At 42.8% G+C, this 19,241-nt stretch overlaps 1 protein-coding gene across 1 annotated transcript in view; it reads right to left on the reverse strand.

Moving 5' to 3' along the window:
• opn5 (opsin 5) overlaps nucleotides 1-19,241 on the reverse strand; it is a 79,787-nt gene that overhangs the window by 36,917 nt on the left and 23,629 nt on the right. Inside the window, exon 3 of the mRNA XM_073057254.1 lies at nucleotides 440-559. Within this exon, the coding sequence (XP_072913355.1) occupies nucleotides 440-559 (120 nt within the window). The remainder of the gene's footprint in view (nucleotides 1-439; nucleotides 560-19,241) is intronic.

The following is a 19,241-nucleotide window of genomic DNA, read 5'->3' on the forward strand; positions in this document are numbered from 1 at the left end:
TGTCAGGCTAGTTTTTCCCTTAAGGAAAGCATGCTGACTTCAATCAGCAGGCCAGGCAGCGTCTATGGAAATTAGTAGTCGAAGTTTCGGGCCGAAATCCTTCTGCAAGACTGGAGGAAAAATGCTGAGGAGTAGATTTAAAAGGTGGGGGGAGGGAAGAGAGAAACATTTTCCCCAGTCCTGCCAAAGGCTTTCACTCTTGGGGAACTTTAGTCGTTCAAGTATCCAGGGGCTTCAGCAAGGAATGAGCCATTTGCTATACAGGGTGGAACAGCAGTACCTTAGTATGGCCTTTCCATGCCTAATAATCATTGTGCATTGTGTGGAAATATAGTCTGTGTTTAGATATTTAAAATGCCAATTCAAAAATACTTTCTTTTCCTCAGTCTGCAATTTATTTCAATCCTAAAAAGGCTATAATTCAAAGAAAATAGTTTACCTGCCATGCCAAAATCAAAAATCGCTAGATTTACTGTCATCAGTTCAGCAGGTTTTAGCTTATTCTTCTGTTTGATTGTCATATAAATCACATAACCATTTCCAAAAATTGATACAAGTCCTTTGAAAAAGAATAAAAAAGAATTATGCTTAGTAACAAGAACATCACTTTCATATATTCAGAACTTACTGTTTAAAAGTAAGACATTTTCTAAACTATCCTATGAATAAACTTGAACAAACTGGGACATAATTTTGAAGCCACTTACCTGATTTCCTTTAATTCATACCCCAAAATTTCCTACTCTATGCTATTCTTCAAGTACATTTTTGGGCATAAAGTGTGCAGTCGACTGTAAGAGAGTAGTGACGTCAATTGATTGTTGTAATCTGGCCCACAGCTGAATTCTATTTCAGTATCACCATTCAACACAAAACAGGTGTTGTTAATTTTATTTTATTGCGATACAATGTGGAGTAGTCCCTTCCAGGCTTCAAGCCATGCTGCCAAGCAATCCCCTGATTTAATCCAGGACTACACAGAGAACAATTTCCAATGACCAATTAACCTACCAACCAGTACGTCTTGGACTGTGGGAGGAAACCGGAGCACCCGGAGGAAACCCATGCAAACACAAGAGGAATGTACAAACTCCTTACAGGCAGTGGTGGAGCAAAGGAAAATGACAATGTCTAAAAAGAAAAGCAATAATAAACAGTATACAATGCTGTTGTTTTTGGATGGAATGTCAGAAAATTCTTCTTAAAATTACATAGAAATGCCAAGTAAATGCATACACATCAGAAATGGGTTGTTGGGCCACAGCAGTCCAAATTGATACTTCACCTCCTCATGAGCTGCAGCCTTAAACCAGCCGGATGAGTCTGTGAGTCCCAGCCTCCTTTATTTATCTCCACATCAAAAGCTAACTAACCTATTCTTCATTTTGGTTTTCCTCTACGTTCATTACCAACTGTGCAGATAAGTTTGAGTCTCATCTGAATATCAGATAAACCACTATATTTCCTCAATTCCAAAGGTGTGGATTTAAACTGCAATATTTTGATTCAAGGTAATAACCTAATCTACTATGCATTATTTGCACCATCATTACCCTCAGTGAGGACCATGGACTAGCATTTGAAATGTCAACTGCAAAGCTTAGAATGCAACTGAGAATATCATAACTTTGAAGAACAGGTTTCTAGAACAATGAGACAACTGGAAATATCAGAGTATCTTCAACACGACGTCGTGGGTAAAGACCCTGTACTGTGCTGTATTATTCTTTCGGCTGGAAGGGTTGGATTGATGTTAGATTAGGTTAAAGGCTGGCACAACATTGTGGGCCAAAGGACCTGTACTGTGCTACAATGTTCTATGCTCTGTGTTAGCACCACAACTCAGAGGGAACATAGACACAGACCACAAAGCCACCATTTGAACAGGGTCACCAAAATTCAATAAAGCAAGCAAAGATAAACGGTTTGCTGTTCCTTGTTTTAAATAATATACCTGGTAAATGATTTTAGTTACCTCAGTTAAATGTGTTTTTAAGAGAATGCATTACGTAGAAACATAGAAATGTTGTGCTGACCATGTAACCTACTCTAGAAGCTGCCTAGAATTTCCCTACCGCATAGCCCTCTATTTTACTAAGCTCCATGTCCTATCTAAGAGTCGCTTATAAGACCCTATTATATCTGTCGCTACCACTGTCACTGGCAGTGCATTCCACGCACCCACCACTCTGTGTGTGAAAAACTTACCCCTGACATCCCCCTGTACCTACTTCCAAGCATCTTCAAACTATGCCCCCCTCGTGTTAGCCATTTCAGCCCTGGGAAAAAGCCTCTGGCTATCCACACGATCAATGCCCCTCATCATCTTATACACCTCCATCAGGTATCAGGTCACCTCTCATCTATCACTCCAAGTAGAAAAGGCCAAGTTCACTCAACCTATTCTCATAAAGCATGCTCTCCAATCCAGAGTTAAAGACACTCGCAAACTGTATTACAGAATATGCAAGCTGATAAGCACGAAAATTTCAGACACTTCTAAGCAAACATACTAATGTTCTAATTCTTTTCCTGTAATTTCCTATTATACACTACCTTCATTTGTAAGAGGCAAATTTGACAGTGAGTATGCATGATACTCACTGTAACTTAGTGAGAGAGATGGAAAGAAAGAAGGGTGTCCATTGTCTGCTGGTGTTGACACAAGAGACTGTGAATACTAGAATCTGGAACAACAAACATCTGGAAGAACTCAGTGGGTCAACAGCATCTGTGGGAGGAAAGGAACTGTCGACGTTCTGGGTCAAAATACGCAGTGTTGGTGGGAGAGACTGAGGGTCTTCAATTAAAGGTGCAGGTCCTGGCAACAGTAGCAGAGATAAACTGGTACTCCAAAAAAGCTGCTTCAATGCAAGAAGATTAGTGTTTTGACACCAACTTTCAAGGAACGCACATTTGATTTACAATGCCATCCGGACCATTATTCTTAACCTTTCTTCAATTCTTTTCAATCCTTCAAACAGCATAATTTCCATCATTTACACACTCAGTAACGACGCAAGTATCACATCTATATTTCATGTCAACACACATACTGACAACCATTCAACCATAACAGGCATATCATGCATACTCGCTGTCAGACTTGACTCTTACTTACAAGTAACGGTGATAGATAACAGGAAGACAATAAGAACATTTCAGTATATTTGCTCCATTTGATAGCAGAGCCTGTAGTATGTGTTTAATTCAAAATAAACTGGCATTAAAGGGCATTGCAGTGCAATGTATTCCACTAATCTTTTGTGCACAGTGAGTGGAACAAAAACAACATTTGAGTAGCCAGAGGAGGGATATGTACCTGATTGCATTCTTAATGACCATTTAATATAATTGACAGATTATGAAATTTCAGCTGATGTATGAATAAATTAAGAAGGTTAATTAATGATCAAGAAGTCCAACACGTGTGACAACTCAGTAAGGAGTAATGCTGAAATCCTCTTATAGCTCCAAGCCATCACATATACACCCTAATTAGAGTAGAAAATTAGAGTAGGAATTAATTTTTTTGGTCAGTTATCAAATAGAATTATTTTCTTGAGATAACAATGGGCTAATTCACTTAATCAACCAATTTACAGATGCGATAAAAGAGACGGGATTAAAATTAGGGATACGTTCAGAATGAGGGGGAGGGTGGTACCCATTTAAGAGGGAGACAAGCAGGGTCATGCACCTTTGGAATTCTCTACCCCAGAAGTGGGCTCATTGAAGGAAAACCTGGTAGGCATTTAAAATAAAAGAGGTCTTGGGGGGTATAGGGAGAAAGAATGGGGAAATGGTGTTGAGATCAAAATTGGATCATAATGATCAGCTGGAGGGGCAGCCCTAGTGCCAACAGCTTGGGTTCAGTCCTGACGTCTGGGCCCATCTTCTCACCACTCTCACTTGGTGCTTCGGCTTCATCCTCCTGTCCCAAAGACAAGTGGATAGAAAAGCTAGCAGCCCTAACGTATAGGTGAGTGGCATCATACTGGAGTTAATGGGAATGTGGGGAATAAACTGGTTACAGGGAGAATTAGTGGAGGAGTAGGATTGCTCTGTGACTTGGCCTAGACCCAAAGGCTGACATGCCCTCTTTTCATGATCCACGGAAACTCACCAGTTCCTGTGTTTCATGTACAAATGGGTTCATTTTGGGGCCAAATCCTGGCAAATTAAAAGGGAACTGTGTAAAATTTGATCACCTGATCTGATAGGAATAGATTTTTCTGAGTGATTACTCAGGTGCAAAGTATGAATCAAAGAAATTTAAAGAGAATTGTGCATGTGAATAATGTTTAAGGTTAAAAGGGGCAAGTTAAAGAGAACAGATTACTAATCTTTGTACAGTATTCATAATACAATAAAACATTAAAGGACACTGAACTGCACTGTTGGTCAGCGCTGAACAACCTATCTCAGCAGATCAGCTGTAGGTGAAAATTGGGAATTACAGTAATAGAGATGTTGGTCCTTGTAGTCATACACCTCTTTCTCCCCCTCCCCATCCTTCTTTGCAGTGTGAGGAAGGGCCATGTCCATAAGATCAGCGAATTGCAGGGGATGGACTACAGAACAAGGGAGACATTTTGGAAGGCACAGCAGCTCCAGACACATAAACAATTGTTTTCAGCATTCTCAGTGCTAGTCTCCACTACATTCCTTGAGGCTGCACTCCCATTAAAAGGGCTCTGCTTTTCTCATTAACGGCCCTAGCTGATGTGAAAAAACATGTGCAAGGTAAGGATCCTTATCCCAAAACATAATCGTGGTGACGGGTTAAGTTTTAAAATTAACCCAAGACGACTACCAACTTGTTGAAGTGTAGCATGTTTTCTCTCTTCACAAGAGGAGAGAGAGAGATGGTTGAGTTTTTAAAAAGCACAACACATATCTCTTTGGAAAAGGAGATAGTCAAATTTTTTTTAAAAATCAGAAGACAGATGAAATTCATGGGTTCATAAGCAGTGTACCTGATGATGATGATGATGATGATGATGATGATAGTAATAATAATAATAATAATAATAATAATAAAGCAAAATGGCTGGCTACAAAGGAAAGATAGACATGTTTGATTGCACAAGAGATAACTCAATTTTGTTTACCGAGTTAATTAAGCAGTATTTTAAAGCAAATGAAACAGCCAATGAAAAGCAAGTGCCACTTTTGCTGAGTGCATTGGGTGGAGAAGCATAAATTTTGCTGAGAAGTTAGATTGCTCCAACCAAACCAGCCAAAATGTGCTTTGCTGATATCATGAAAGAAATGCAGGAACATTGAGAACCAAAACCATTGTTGATTGCAAAATGCTTTAGGTTTTGTAAACGGAATCATAAGGATGGGAAGTCTATTTCAGCATAAATGGCTGAGCTGAAGAGATTCTGTGAGCATTGTCAGTTCAGGGATGGACTTAATAATACACTGAAAGATCATTTAGTTGTGGAATCTTACAAGAAAGCATTCAAAAACAATTCCTAACTGAAGCACAACTCATATTTAAAAGAGCAGTTGAAATTACTGTGTCAATGGAAACAACAGACAGAGAGATTGGAATAAAATTGAGTGTAAACAAAATTGCAATATCTAAACAGGAATCTGCCTGGCCAAATAAACTGTGGTACGTTGTGGCAGGGGCACACATACAGCAGACCAGTGCAGATTTAAAGGTGAAACCTGCAGAAAATGCAAGCAAAGTCAGACAACACAAACAGCACGTTGGCAAACAAAATAAATGGACTGCACAGAGAAGAGAAAAGAGATAAAGACAAGTTTCAGTCTCAAAACGAGCACTAATCTGCATGATGGTGATGAAAAACCTGACAATGATGAGAGTGACACAGGAGTGGATAGCCTTGAGATTTACAATCTGAAACCTAAGAATAGACAAGCAATATGGCTTGCACCAGAAGTGAATGGCAAATTAATTAAAATGGAATTAGACACTGGCTTGGCTGTTTCCGTCAGTCCATAAAATGAGTTGTAAGGGCATTTCAAAGATACTGAACGGAAGGCTGCAGATATCCAAATAAGAACTTATACTGGAGAAAAGATAACTCCTGTGGTAACAACATTCATAACCAGGAAATACAGCAACCAACCAACCACGTTGGGATTGTATGTGGTAAATCAAGGAGGGCCAACACTGGGGGTCATGAGTGGCTGAGATAACTACCATGTGATTGAAGATACATCCACCATTTGCATGCCATATCCCTTGCAATAGAATCAACGGAAAGCAAATTAAGAAAGATACTGGATGATGCCACAAGAGTGTTCATGGATGGAATTGGAAAACTCATCAATATATGAAAGGTAAAATAGTGTTAAATGAAAATGCCACACCCAAGTTTTACAAAACCCATCCGGTTTCTTATACCATCCAGTGATAAAGTGGAGGCTAAAGGAATTGTTTTCAAGTTTGAGTGGAGCCCATGGGTAACACCAGTGGTCCCAGCAGCCAAAACGAATGGGTCTTTCAGGATCTTTGGTGATTTTAAGGTCACTATCAACCTATACTGAAAGCAGATCAATGCCATCTGCCCAAGATAGAGGATATCTTTGCAAACCCTTCTAGAGGAAAATACTTCAGTGAAGTGGACTTAGCTAAGCCCTACCTACAGATAGAAACAGAAGAAGTATCCAAAGTGTTTCCCACCACAAACACAAAGGGCTTCATCACTATAATAGGCTTATTGAGTGAATATTATCTGCACCCGCACTCTGGCAGAAAGCTAAGGCTTCCCAGGCACTCAGCATTACCTGGATGACATCATTGTTACCGGTGAGGATGACAACAAAATCTCAAGGCAGTGTTAAAAAGGTCAGATGATGATTAAGAAACTAAACATCACCTACTGTGGTCACACCACTAACCCACAAAGATTACACAAGTGTGCTGAGAAAATTCAAGCCGTGATGGATGCCACAAGGTCAATGGACATGCCACAACTGTGGTCCTTTTCAGGATTTGTCAATTAGTATAACAGGTTCCTGCCAAACCTGTGAACACATTACCACAGACCAGGAAGGAATGGCAACGGACAAAGCAGTGTGAAATGGCTTTCAAGAAGGTAAAGGAAGTTGTGACATCTGACACTATATACACATGTCATGATCCACATCATCCAGTGAAGCTTCACAATGACACCTCACTTTATGGTACAGGTGCAGTGATGCACGTGTCTTGAGTGATGGAAATGGACGACCCATAGCCTTTGCGTCATGTTCCCTTACCACTGCAGAGAAAAATTACACAGATTGACAGGGAGGCCTTGAGTCTGGTTTGGGTTGTAAAATGTTTCAACCAGTACTTGTATGGGAGAGAATTTACCCTTATTACTGATCATCAACCACTAGTGTCCATTTTCAATCCACTGAAAGGTGTTTCACTAACAAATGCAGAGATGGGCTCTGATTCTTGAAAGACACAATTATACAACTGAATTCAAGAGGATAACTGATCATTGAAGTGATGATGGGATGTTCCATTTATCCTTGGAAAATGAAAAACCTGAAAAATTCACAAAAGGGGACACTCCTCTTGATGTATTCTCCCTAAAGCAAATCAAAATTCTCCTTATTACAGCAGAGATGATCCAGAGGTAAACCAGAAAAGAGCCCGCACTGTCTCAGGTCTATGTGGCAACCCAAAAAGGCTGGAATGTGCAGCAGAAATTCCAATACCCCTATTCTTATCTCAGGAAGAACTTGCCTTTGATGGAGCTTGCCTTATGTGGAGTTTGAGAGTTGTTGTACCATCCAAGCTGAGAGCTAAAGTGTTGGAAAAGCTACATGCCAGTCCTCCAGGCATGGTCAAAATAAAAGGATTGGCTCAAAGCTTCGTTTGGTAACTGAAATGAGCTTTGCTGATATTGCAAAAATAATGTAATGCATGAACATTTAGAACTGAAACCATTGGTGATTGCAGAATGCTCAAAGGGGAGTCTACTTCAGAGTGTATGGCTGAACTGAAGAAATTGTCCGAGCATTGTCAGTTCAGTAATGGGCTTAATGATGCACAGAGAAATCATTTAATTTGTGAAATCTTACAAGAAAGCATTCAAATATGGTTCCTAACTGAGGCACAACTCACATTCAAAAGAGCATGTGAAATTTCTGTATCAATGGAAACAGCAGAGATGTGATTCAGTTGCGGTCAGGAATGAAAGTGAACCAGAACAAAATTGCAACGTCTAAACAGAAACTGGCTTGGCGGAACAAATTGTGTTACAGTTGTGGTAGGGGTTCACATACACCAGACCAAGCCAAGTTTAATGGCAAAATTTGCAGAAAATGCAACAAGGTAGGACACATACAAATGGCATGTCAGGTTGAAAAAATAAATGGACCACGCAGGATAGAGGAAAAGACAAAAAGTCAAGTTTTGTTTTCAAAAAAAGAACTAATCTGCATGCTGTTGATGTAAAACCTGATAATGAAAAGAGTGACACAGGACTTATTAGCCCAGAGATTTACAACACAAAATCTAACCACAGACAAGCAATATGGCTTACAACAGAAGTGAACAGCAAATTAATTAAACTGGAATTGGACACTGGCTCAACTGTTTCAGTTGTTCCATAAAATGAGTTTGAACAAAATTTCAAAGATACTGAACTGAAGCCTGCAGATATTCAGCTAAGAAGTTCTCCTGGAGGAAAGATAATTCTAGTGGGAATAACATTTGTAACAGTGAAATACAACAACCAACAAGCCACAGTCATATGTGCTTAAAACAGGAAGGCCAGCATTGTGGTGTTGTGATTGATTGCATCCACCATTTCCATTAAACATTCCCAGCACAGAGTCCACTGAAAGCAAATTAAGAAAGGTACTGCATGGTGCCACAGCAGTGTTCAAGGATAGTATTGGAAAACTCAAGCATATCAAGAGTAAAACGACATTAAGTGAAAATGCCAAACTCAAGTTTTACAAAGCCCGTTCGGTTCCTTATACCTTCTGTGATAAAGTAGCCAGTGAGCTAGTGAGGAGGATGGAGGAATTCTTTCCAAGGTTGAATGGAGCCAATGGGCAATGCCAGTGGTGCCAGTAGCCGAGAAAAATAGGTCTGTCGGGACCATTGGCAATTTTAAGGACACCATCAAATCGCTAGATCAATACCCTCTCCCCAGGATAAAGGATATCTTCACAGAGCTTGTTGGAGAGGGAAACACTTCAGCAACATGGACTTAGCTGAGGCCTACCTGCAGAAGGAGATAGAAGAAGAGTCCTAAGTGTTTCCTCACCTTAAACACTCACAAAGGGCTTTATCACTATAATAGACTTATTTCTGGAGTAGCATCTGCACCCACACTCTGGCAGAACGCTATAGACCAGGTGCTGCGAGGATGCTCAGCGACCCAGTATTGCCTAGATGACATCATTGTTATCGGTGAGGATGACCAGGAACATCTCTAAAATCTCTAGACTGCGTTAAAAAGATTAGAAGATTGTAAATTCAGAGCACAACACAACAAGTGTACATTTTATAAACCAAGCATCATTTACTGTGGTCACACCAACGATTACACAAGTGTGCTGAGAAAATTCAAGCAGAGGTGGATGACCCAAGGCCAAATTCCAGCTATTGCTGCTTTGTCATCATCCCTGCCAGTGTTCTTTTCCAATTAATTCTGGCCAAATACTCTCCCATGGCTCTGTAATTGCCTTTACTCCACTGTGATACTGATGCATCTGATTTTCAAATGTCAGGGTAAATTCAATCATGTTATGATCTCTTGGCCTGAAGTAACCAGTGATTTTCCCAATCTACCTGCATATTGAAGGCCTCATGACTATCATAACATTGCTCTTTTGGCGTGCATTTTCTACCTCCCACTGTAATTTGTAGGCAACATCCTTCTATCCACAATGATTCAACACCTTCCAACTCTATGTCACCTCTTTCTAATGAACCGATTTAATTTTTTACTAACAGAGCAACGCCGACCCCTCTGCCTTCCTGCCTGTCCTTTCAATACAAACTGTATCCTTGAGAATTAACCTCCCATCTAAGATCTTCTTTCACCCACGATTCAGTGATGCCTACAACATCATACCTGCCAATCTGCAACTGTGCTGCAAGTTCATCGACCTTGTTCTATATACTGCACGCATTCAAATACTTCCAGTCCTGTATTCAACCTTTTTGATTTTGTTCACCTTTTATGTTGCAACTCATCCTGTTGATAGCAATTTTGCCCTGTCAACAGCCTCTCCTCACTACATGTTGCCTCTGTTTGCAAACCAGCTACCTCATCTTCAGCACTATCATCCACCTTTCCTACAATACTTCTTACATATGTAGCTGAGGACACTTGTCGCACCATGCTCAATCTTTCGATTCCTAACTTTAAGGTCTTACCAACATCTGCCTCCACAACCTCTCCACTAACTGTTCTGGCACTCTGGTTCCCATCCCTTTTGCAACTCTAGCTTAAATCGCACCATGCAGCATTAAGAAACCTTCCTGCTAGTATATTAGTCCACCCAGTCCCCCTTCAGTTCAGGTGCAAACCAAACCTACTATACCGGCCCCATCTTCCCGGGAAGAGAGCCCAATGATCCAGAAATCTTATGCCCTTCTTCCTACACCAACTCCTTGGCCACATATTAAACTGCATAATCTTCCTAATTCTGGCCTCATTAGCATGTGGCACGGGTAGTAATCCTGAGATTGGAACCCTGGAGGTCCTGCCCTTAACTTAGCTTCTAACCCCCTGAACTCCCTATGCCAAACATTGTCACTCGTCCTACCCATGTCATTGGACCACGACTTCAGGCTGTTAACCTTCACATTGAAAAATGCTGAGGACTCGACCTGAGATATCACGAACTCTGGCACCTGGGAGGGAACATACCGTCCAGAACTTCATCCTCACCCACAGAACCTCCTGTCTGTTCCCCTATCTAACGAATCCCCTATCACCACTGCATGCCTCTTCTCCCCACTTCCCTTCTGAGTCACAGAGGCAGACCCAATGTCAGAGACCCAACTGCTGTCACTTTCATCTGTTAGGTCATCCCCTCCAACTGTATCCAAAGTGATATACCCGTTGTTGAGGGGGATGATCACAGGGGTACTCTGCACTGGCTCCTTAACCCCTTTCTCCTTCCTGACTATCACTCAGTTTCCTGTGTCCTTCCTGTGTCTAACTACCTCTGTATGTCCTATCTGTCCTATCTATCACTCCCTCAGCCTCCCGAACGATCCGGAGTTCATCCAGTTCCAGGTCATACTGCTTAATGCGGACTGGATTCACTTCTCACAGTTGTAGTTGTCAGCGACACTGGAGGTCTCCCTGCCTTCCCACGTCCCGCAAGAGGAGCATTCCACTATCCTGCCTGGCATCTCTACTGTCCTAGCTGAGCAGATATAAGGAAGAGAAAAAAAAAATAACTTAACCTTGAGCTTTTCTTTTCTTTTGCTTTCACTGACTGAAGCCACAAAGAGCTAAAACCTCAAGATCACCATGCTGATTCTGTCCACTCAGGCAATGGTCATTGTGTTTGCTCCTGCCTTCCTTTAATTTGCTCTTGCTAAGCAATGGCAAACGTGAATTGGTCGCTGGTCAAAGTTCTTTTTCACTGTAGTGACCATCTGCTGCCTTTTGTACTTGGGCAGTGGACCTAATTCCTCTCCTCTTACAAATACCTGGGGATACAAATTGACAATAAACTGGGCTGGTCAAGGAACACTAAGGCTGTCTACAAGAAGGGTCAGAGCCGTCTCTATTTCCTGAGGAGACTGAGGTCCTTTAACATCTGCCGGATCTGAGGATGTTCTACGAGGCTGTGGTGGCCAGTGCTATCATGTTTGCTGTTGTGTGCTGGGGCAGCAGGCTGAGGGTAGCAGACACCAACAGAATCAACAAACTCATTCGTAAGGCCAGTGATGTTGTGGAGGTGGAACTGGACTCTCTGACGGTGGTGTCTGAAAAGAGGATGCTGTCCAAGTTGCATGCCATCTTAGACAATGTCTCCCATCTATTCCATAATGTACTGGTTAGGCACAGGAGTACGTTCAGCCAGAGACTCATTCCACCGAGATGTAACGCTGAGCATCATAGGAAGTCATTCCTACCTGTGGCCATCAAACTTTACAACTCCTCCCTCGGAGTGTCAGACACCCTGAGCCAATAGGCTGGTCCCGGACTTATTTCCACTTGGTATGATTAACTTATTATTATTTAATTATTTATGGTTTTACATTGCTATATTTCTACACTATTCTTGGTTGGTGCGGCTGTAACGAAACCCAATTTCCCTCGGGATCAATAAAGTATGTCTGTCTTAAAACTACCAATGTGCGGAATGGCCACTGGTCAAAGCTCTTTATCACTGCAGCGACCCTTCTTTGTTGTTCACATAATTAATTACAGATTATAGGTAAAAGTATGTGGATGGCATACATTATCACACCGCCATGCCATAAATGTGCACCTCACCCAAAGTAAAAACGACGTTGGACATGCTTATCCCAGTCTCCCTGTGTTTTTCTTTTGATTACAATACATAGCATACAGGACCTCCCATCCTCCTTAGCTAATTTCAAGTAGTTATTTTTAAGCCAGGAATCTGTTGGCTTCTGAACATCTGTCATACACAAAGCATTAGCTACTGACTGTTAGTTAAGGCAAAACAAGGTTGGTCGTCTTTAAAAGCAAGTGTAGACAGTGGGGCGATATCAGGCTGGAAGAGTTAGCATGTGACTTGCGCTGTTTTGGTGGTCAGCTCTCATTACAACATGGTCAAAGAGTTTCCAGTCGTTCGTGGAAAGGTTTACTAATTTGGTGCTCACTGAGTTAATCCAATGTCGATTAATCCAAGCATGTAGGGGAAATAAGGGAATGATCCTTAATGAAAGAATTTCCTTAATTTGGAATTGAATGTCAGAATGTTGAATCTACATCACTACGATCCTGTTCTCCCTGAAGCTCATCCTCCAAATTAGTTAAGATTACTCCACAACTTGTGCTTGTATGTGAAGGTCACAGTGAGCTGAGACATATTTCTGGAAATAATAAAGAATAGGTTGAAGATGCCCTCTCAATCTTCCTCAGCAAAGATCCATTCCTATCAAAGAAATGACCATCTTAATAAAGAGGTATGAGCTCTTGCTGCTCTCCAGTTAGCAAGCACTCTTCATTGGGTGCTCTCAGGTTTGGTTCATCAGTGTCCTTGTTCATCAGTCACTGAAAGCAAGCATGCAGGTGCAGCAGGCAGTGAAGAAAGCTAATGGCATGTTGGCCTTCATAACAAAGGGAGTTGAGTATAGGAGCAAAAGGTCCTTCTGCAGTTGTACAAGGCCCTGGTGAGACCCCACCTGGAGTATTGTGTTCAGCTTTAGTCTCCAAATTTGAGGAAGGACATTCTTGCTGTTGAGGGAGTGCAGCGTAGGTTCATGAGGTAAATTCCCAGGATGGCTGGACTGTCATATGTTGAAAGATTGGAGCGACTGGGCTTGTATACACTGGAATTTAGAAGGATGAGAGGGGATCTGATTGAAACATATAAGATTATTAAGGGATTGGGCATGCTAGAGGCAGGAAACATGTTCCCGATGTTGGGGGAGTCCAGAACCAGAGGCTACAGCTTAAGAATAAAGGGTAGGCCATTTAGAACAGAGTTGAGAAAAAACTTTTTTACCCAGAGAGTTGTGGATCTATGGAATGCTCTGCCTCAGAAGGCAGTGGAGGTCAATTCTCTGAAAGCTTTCAAGAAAGAGTTAGATAGAGCTCTTAAAGATAGCGAAGTCAAGGGATATGGGGAGAAGGCAGGAATGGGGTACTGATTGTGGATGATCAGCCAAGATCATATTGAATGGTGGTGCTGGCTCGAAGGGCCGAATGGCCTACTCCTGCACCTATTGTCTATTGTCTATTGTTTCTTAGGCCAATTGATAGGGAATCCAGTGTCCTTACTTCTTCACATTATGTGACAGGGATGTACAGTTATGGTCCAAGTGCCAAGACAGAGACACTGAAGTTGATCAACAGTTCACTGACTTCTAATAGGAATTGTGCAAAAGTAAAGGAAAGACAATAAATGCTGGGTCAACAGGGCCACTAACTAGATCTTTCAGGCTAAAGCTAATGCCAATACAGCAGCTCGGCAGTAATAGCTTAATCACAAACAAGAGAAAATATGCAGATGCTGGAAATCTGAGCAATACACACAAAGTGCTGGAGTGAGTGCCAGGCAGCATCTATGAAAAAAAGCACAGTCGACATTTTGGACCGAGCCCCTTCGGTTGGGCTGGAGGGAAAAAGCTGAGGAGTAAATTTGAAAGGTGGGGGGAGGGGAGAGAGAAACACAAGGTGTCAGGTGAAATTTGGAGAGGGAGGAATGAAGCAAAGAGCTGGGAAGTTAATTGGTGAACGAGACTGAAGTCCATGGAAGAAAGAAAAAAGATGAGGAGGACCAGAAGGAGGTGTTGGGCGGGCAAGGAGATAGCATGAGAGAGGGAAAAGGGGATGGGAAATGATGAAGGGAGGAGGCATTACTGGAGGTTTGAGAAATTGATTTCATGCCTTCAGGTCGGAGGCTACCCAAGCAGAATATAAGGTGTTGTTTCTCCAACCTAAGTATGGCCTTATCACGATCGATAGTGGAGGAGGCCATGGATGGACATATTGGAATGGGAATGGGAAGTGGAATTAAAATGGGCGGCCACTGGGAGATCCCGCTTGTTCTGGCGGACAGAGCGTAGATGCTTGGTGAAGCGGTCTCCCAATCTACGTTGAGTCTCTCCTGATATACAGGAGGCCACACCAGGGGCACCAAACACAGCATATGGCCCCAACAGACTCACAGGTGAAGTGTCGCCTGTTTGAGGCCCTGAATGGTAGCGAGGGAGGAGGTGTAGGGGCAGGTGAAGCACTTGTGCCGCTTGCAAGGGTAAGTGCCAGGAGGGAGAACAGTGGGGAGGGACAAATGGACAGGGGAGTCATGTAGGGAACGATTCCTGTGGAAAGCAGAAAGTGGGGGGGAGGGAAAGATGTGTTTGGTGGTGGGATCATGTAGGGAGTGATCCCTGCAGAAAGTGGGGGGGGGGGAGTAATAGCTTAACACTAAATAAATACCACTTCTTAACAGCATCAGTCTAAGTGGTGCTCTTCTTTCCTGCAATCAAGACAATGGTAAGAAAGGAGCACCGACATTGCTGGGCTTCTGGTCAACTCTCGACAAGACTGAAACAAGAGGAAGGGTGTTAAATACCACCACAATGAAATGCTAATTGATCAGAACATGCATAATCATCAGTGTGATTGTCAAATCCATTCTGCAGGATGTCTGCAAGGGCACATAGATCCCTGGGCAGAGGACATGGTTGTGACAGGGACCCCACCCCTCCCTTGGCACAGCTCCCGATGCCCTCCCGGGCTGGCAAGGCTGACAGACGGGTAAACATTGAGGCCAATGCCTCCTTGATTTATCCTGTATACTCATTTTAGATACAATGGTGTCATGTCATCTGCAGAAACTCTCTGATGACTCAGAAATAGTTGGGTGTATAAAGGAAAGATGTGAGGATGAATTTAGGGCCCTGGTAGAGGATTTTGTCAAATGGTGCAAGCTGAATCATCTGTAGCTGAACATCAGTAAGACAAAGGAGATGGTGATGGACTTTATAATGACTAAACCTGTACTGCTCCCTGTTACTATTGATGGTGAGGATGTGGATGTGGTGAGGACCTACAGGTACCTGGGGGTGCACCTGGATAACAGACTTGTGTGGAGCACCAACACAGAGGCTGTGTACAAGAAGGGCCAGACTTGCCTCTACTTCCTGAGGAGATTGAGGTCCTTAGGTGTATGCAGGCCTCTCCTTCACCTGTTCTACCAGTCTGTTGTCACCTGTACAGTCTTCTATGTGGTGATATGCTGAGGCAATAGCATCTATACAGATTATGCCAACAAGCTCAATAAACTGATTAGAAAGGCTGGCTCTGTTATAGGAGTCAAACTGGATACACAGGAGGCTGTGGTGGAACAAAGGACCCTATGGAAAATCCTGGAAATTCCGGACAATGTTTCTCACCCTCTGCATGCCACCTTGACTGAACGGGGAGCACTGTTAGTACTAGACTAAGACAACTGTGCTGCTCCAAAGAGCGCTATATGAGGTCATTCTTACCCTCGGCCATTAGGCTCGATAATGAGTCAACCTACAGCTGGGGAATTGATGCCCCCGCTCCTGTTAGATTGTTTGTGGTAACTTATTTTTTTATCCTTTCTACTTCCCTTTTAATATTTACATCTCTGCACTTGTAAAGCTACTGTGACACTGTAATTTCCTTTAGGGTCAATAAAGTATCTATCTTGATGTACTCTTCCATGGCCACCATTTCAAGACGAGAGAGGGAAAAGAATTGGTCCCAGCGAGGACAAGTACTGGGTCAAAGGTTAATGGTGCAGTCATGGATGCAGGGAGGTGGTCTTATTTTTACTGAAGATCTCAAGAAGGCCAGCACATTCAGCCAGAATGCCAGACAGGTCGACACTAGTAGCTGACACAGGAGGGGATCCGTGGACAGGGGCATGAGCTGGACCAATGCAGGTAGACACACATGCCAGTTCCCACTTTTGGAGTGCCTTTAGGAAACAAGTAATCCATGGGTTGTGTTGAGATAACCAAAGAGGGCCAAGCACCAGCAGCACTTCAGATAGAAGGAGAGTTGTTCCCCATGTTTGCCTTCCAGCACAAATTCGAAACGGTTCTGTGGAAAGGTGGATCTTGCTGGTGTCCAGAAGCCAGCCATTCATGTCAATATTTTCTCTCAATTGCTGAGTTAGAACTCTCCATTTCTGAGTCAGAGAGTTATCCGTGAGATTCCCAGCTGCCCCACAGTCAATAAATGCCTGAAACTCATCAGTACAAGAACCCCATGATAAAGAAGCTGGGAGCATTCACAGTTAGGGGAAGGTGCTTGCAGGGAGACTGACCCAGCAGAACTCTCCTAATGGGTTTCCAAGGAAGTGTGTCCAACTGCAGCTTCTGGCAGACCGCATTGAGCGTCTGGAGCTGCGATTGGATTCATACTGGAGCATCCGCGATGCTGCGAAAGTCGTGAATAGCACGTTCAGTGAGTTGGCCACACCGCAGGTAAAGGCTACACAGGCAGAAAGGGAAGGGGTGGCCACTAGACAGCGTAGCAGTAGGCAGGTAGTGCAGGAGTCCCCTGAGGTCATCTCCCTCCTAAACAGATATACTGTTTTGGAAACTGTTGGGGGAGATGTCTCATCAGGGGAAGGCAGCAGCAGCCGAGTTCATTGCACCATGGGTGGCTCTGCGGCACAGGAGGGAAGGAAAAGGAGTGGGAGAGCTATAGTGATAGGGGATTCGATTGTAAGGGGAATAGATAGGCGTTTCTGTGGCCGCAAACGAGACTCCAGGATGGTATGTTGCCTCCCTGGTGCAAGGGTCAAGGATGTCTCTGAGCAGCTGCAGGGCATTCTGGAATGGGAGGGTGAACAGCCAGTGGTCATAGTGCACATAGGTACCAACGATATAGGTAAAAAACGGGATGAGGTCCTACAAGGTGAATTTAGGGAGTTAGGAGATAAACTAAAAAGTAGGACCACAAAGGTAATAATCTCTGGATTACTACCAGTGCCATGTGCTAGTCAGAGTAGAAATAGGAGGATATTTCAGATGAATACGTGGCTTGAAAAATGGTGCAAGGGGGAGGGATTCAAATTTCTGGGGCATTGGAACCAGTTCTGGGGGAGGTGGGACTGGTATAAACAGGACGGTCTGCACCTGGGCTGGACTGGAACCAATGTCCTAGGGGGAGCGTTTGCTACTGCTGTTCAGGAGGCTTTAAACTAATGTGGCAGGGGGATGGGAACAAGTGCAGAGAGACAGAGGGGTGTAAAATGAGGGTAGAAGCAAAAAGTAGTAAGGTGAAAAGTAAAAGTGGCAGGTAGGTAAATCCAGGGCAAAAAGCAAAAAGAGCCACTTTTCAACATAATTGTATAAGGGCTAAGAATGTTGTAAAAACAAGCCTGAAGGCTTTGTGTGTCAATGCGAGGAGCATTTGTAACAAGGTGGATGAATTGAATGTGCAGATAGTTATTAATGAATATGATATAGTTGGGATCACAGAGACATGGCTCCAGGGTGACCAAGGATGCGAGCTCAACATCCAGGGATATTCAATATTCAGGAGGGATAGACAGGAAAGAAAAGGAGGTGGGGTAGCATTGCTGGTTAGAGAGGAGATTAACGCAATAGAAAGGAAGGACATTAGCCTGGAGGATGTGGAATCGATATGGGTAGAGCTGCATAACACTAAGGGGCAGAAAACGCTGGTGGGAGTTGTGTACAGGCCACCTAACAGTAGTAGTGAGGTTGGGGATGGCATTAAACAGGAAATTAGAAATGCGTGCAATAAAGGAACAGTAGTTATAATGGGTGACTTCAATCTACATATCGATTGGGTGAACCAAATTGGTAAGGGTGCTGAGGAAGAGGATTTCTTGGAATGTATGTGGGATGGTTTTCTGAACCAACATGTCGAGGAACCAACTAGAGAGCAGGCCATTCTAGATTGGGTATCGAGCAATGAGGAAGGGTTAGTTAGCAATCTTGTCGTGTGAGGCCCCTTGGGTAAGAGTGACCATAATATGGTGGAATTCTTCATTAAGATGGAGAGTGACATAGTTAATTCAGAAACAAAGGTTCTGAACTTAAAGAAAGGTAACTTTGAAGGTATGAGATGTGAATTAGCTAAGATAGACTGGAAAATGATACTTAAAGGGTTGACGGTGGATATGCAATGGCAAGCATTTAAAAATCGCATGGATGAACTACAACAATTGTTCATCCCAGTTTGGCAAAAGAGTAAACTAAGGAAGGTAGTGCACCCGTGGCTGACATGGGAAATTAGGGATAGTATCAAGTCCAAAGAAGAAACATATAAATTAGCAAAAAAAAGCGGCACACCTGAGGACTGGGAGAAATTCAGAGACCAGCAGAGGAGGACAAAGGGCTTAATTAGGAAAGGGAAAAAAGATTATGAGAGAAAGCTGGCAGGGAACATAAAAACCGACTGTAAAAGCTTTTATAGATACGTGAAAAGAAAAAGACTGGTCAAGACAAATGTAGGTCCTTTACAGTCAGAAACAGGTGAATTGATCATAGGGAACAAAGACATGGCAGACCAATTGAATAACTACTTTGGTTCTGTCTTCACTAAGGAGGACATAAATAATCTTCCGGAAATAGT

Source organism: Hemitrygon akajei, chromosome 9, assembly GCF_048418815.1.
Source record: "Hemitrygon akajei chromosome 9, sHemAka1.3, whole genome shotgun sequence".
In the NCBI taxonomy this organism is placed as follows: domain Eukaryota; kingdom Metazoa; phylum Chordata; class Chondrichthyes; order Myliobatiformes; family Dasyatidae; genus Hemitrygon; species Hemitrygon akajei.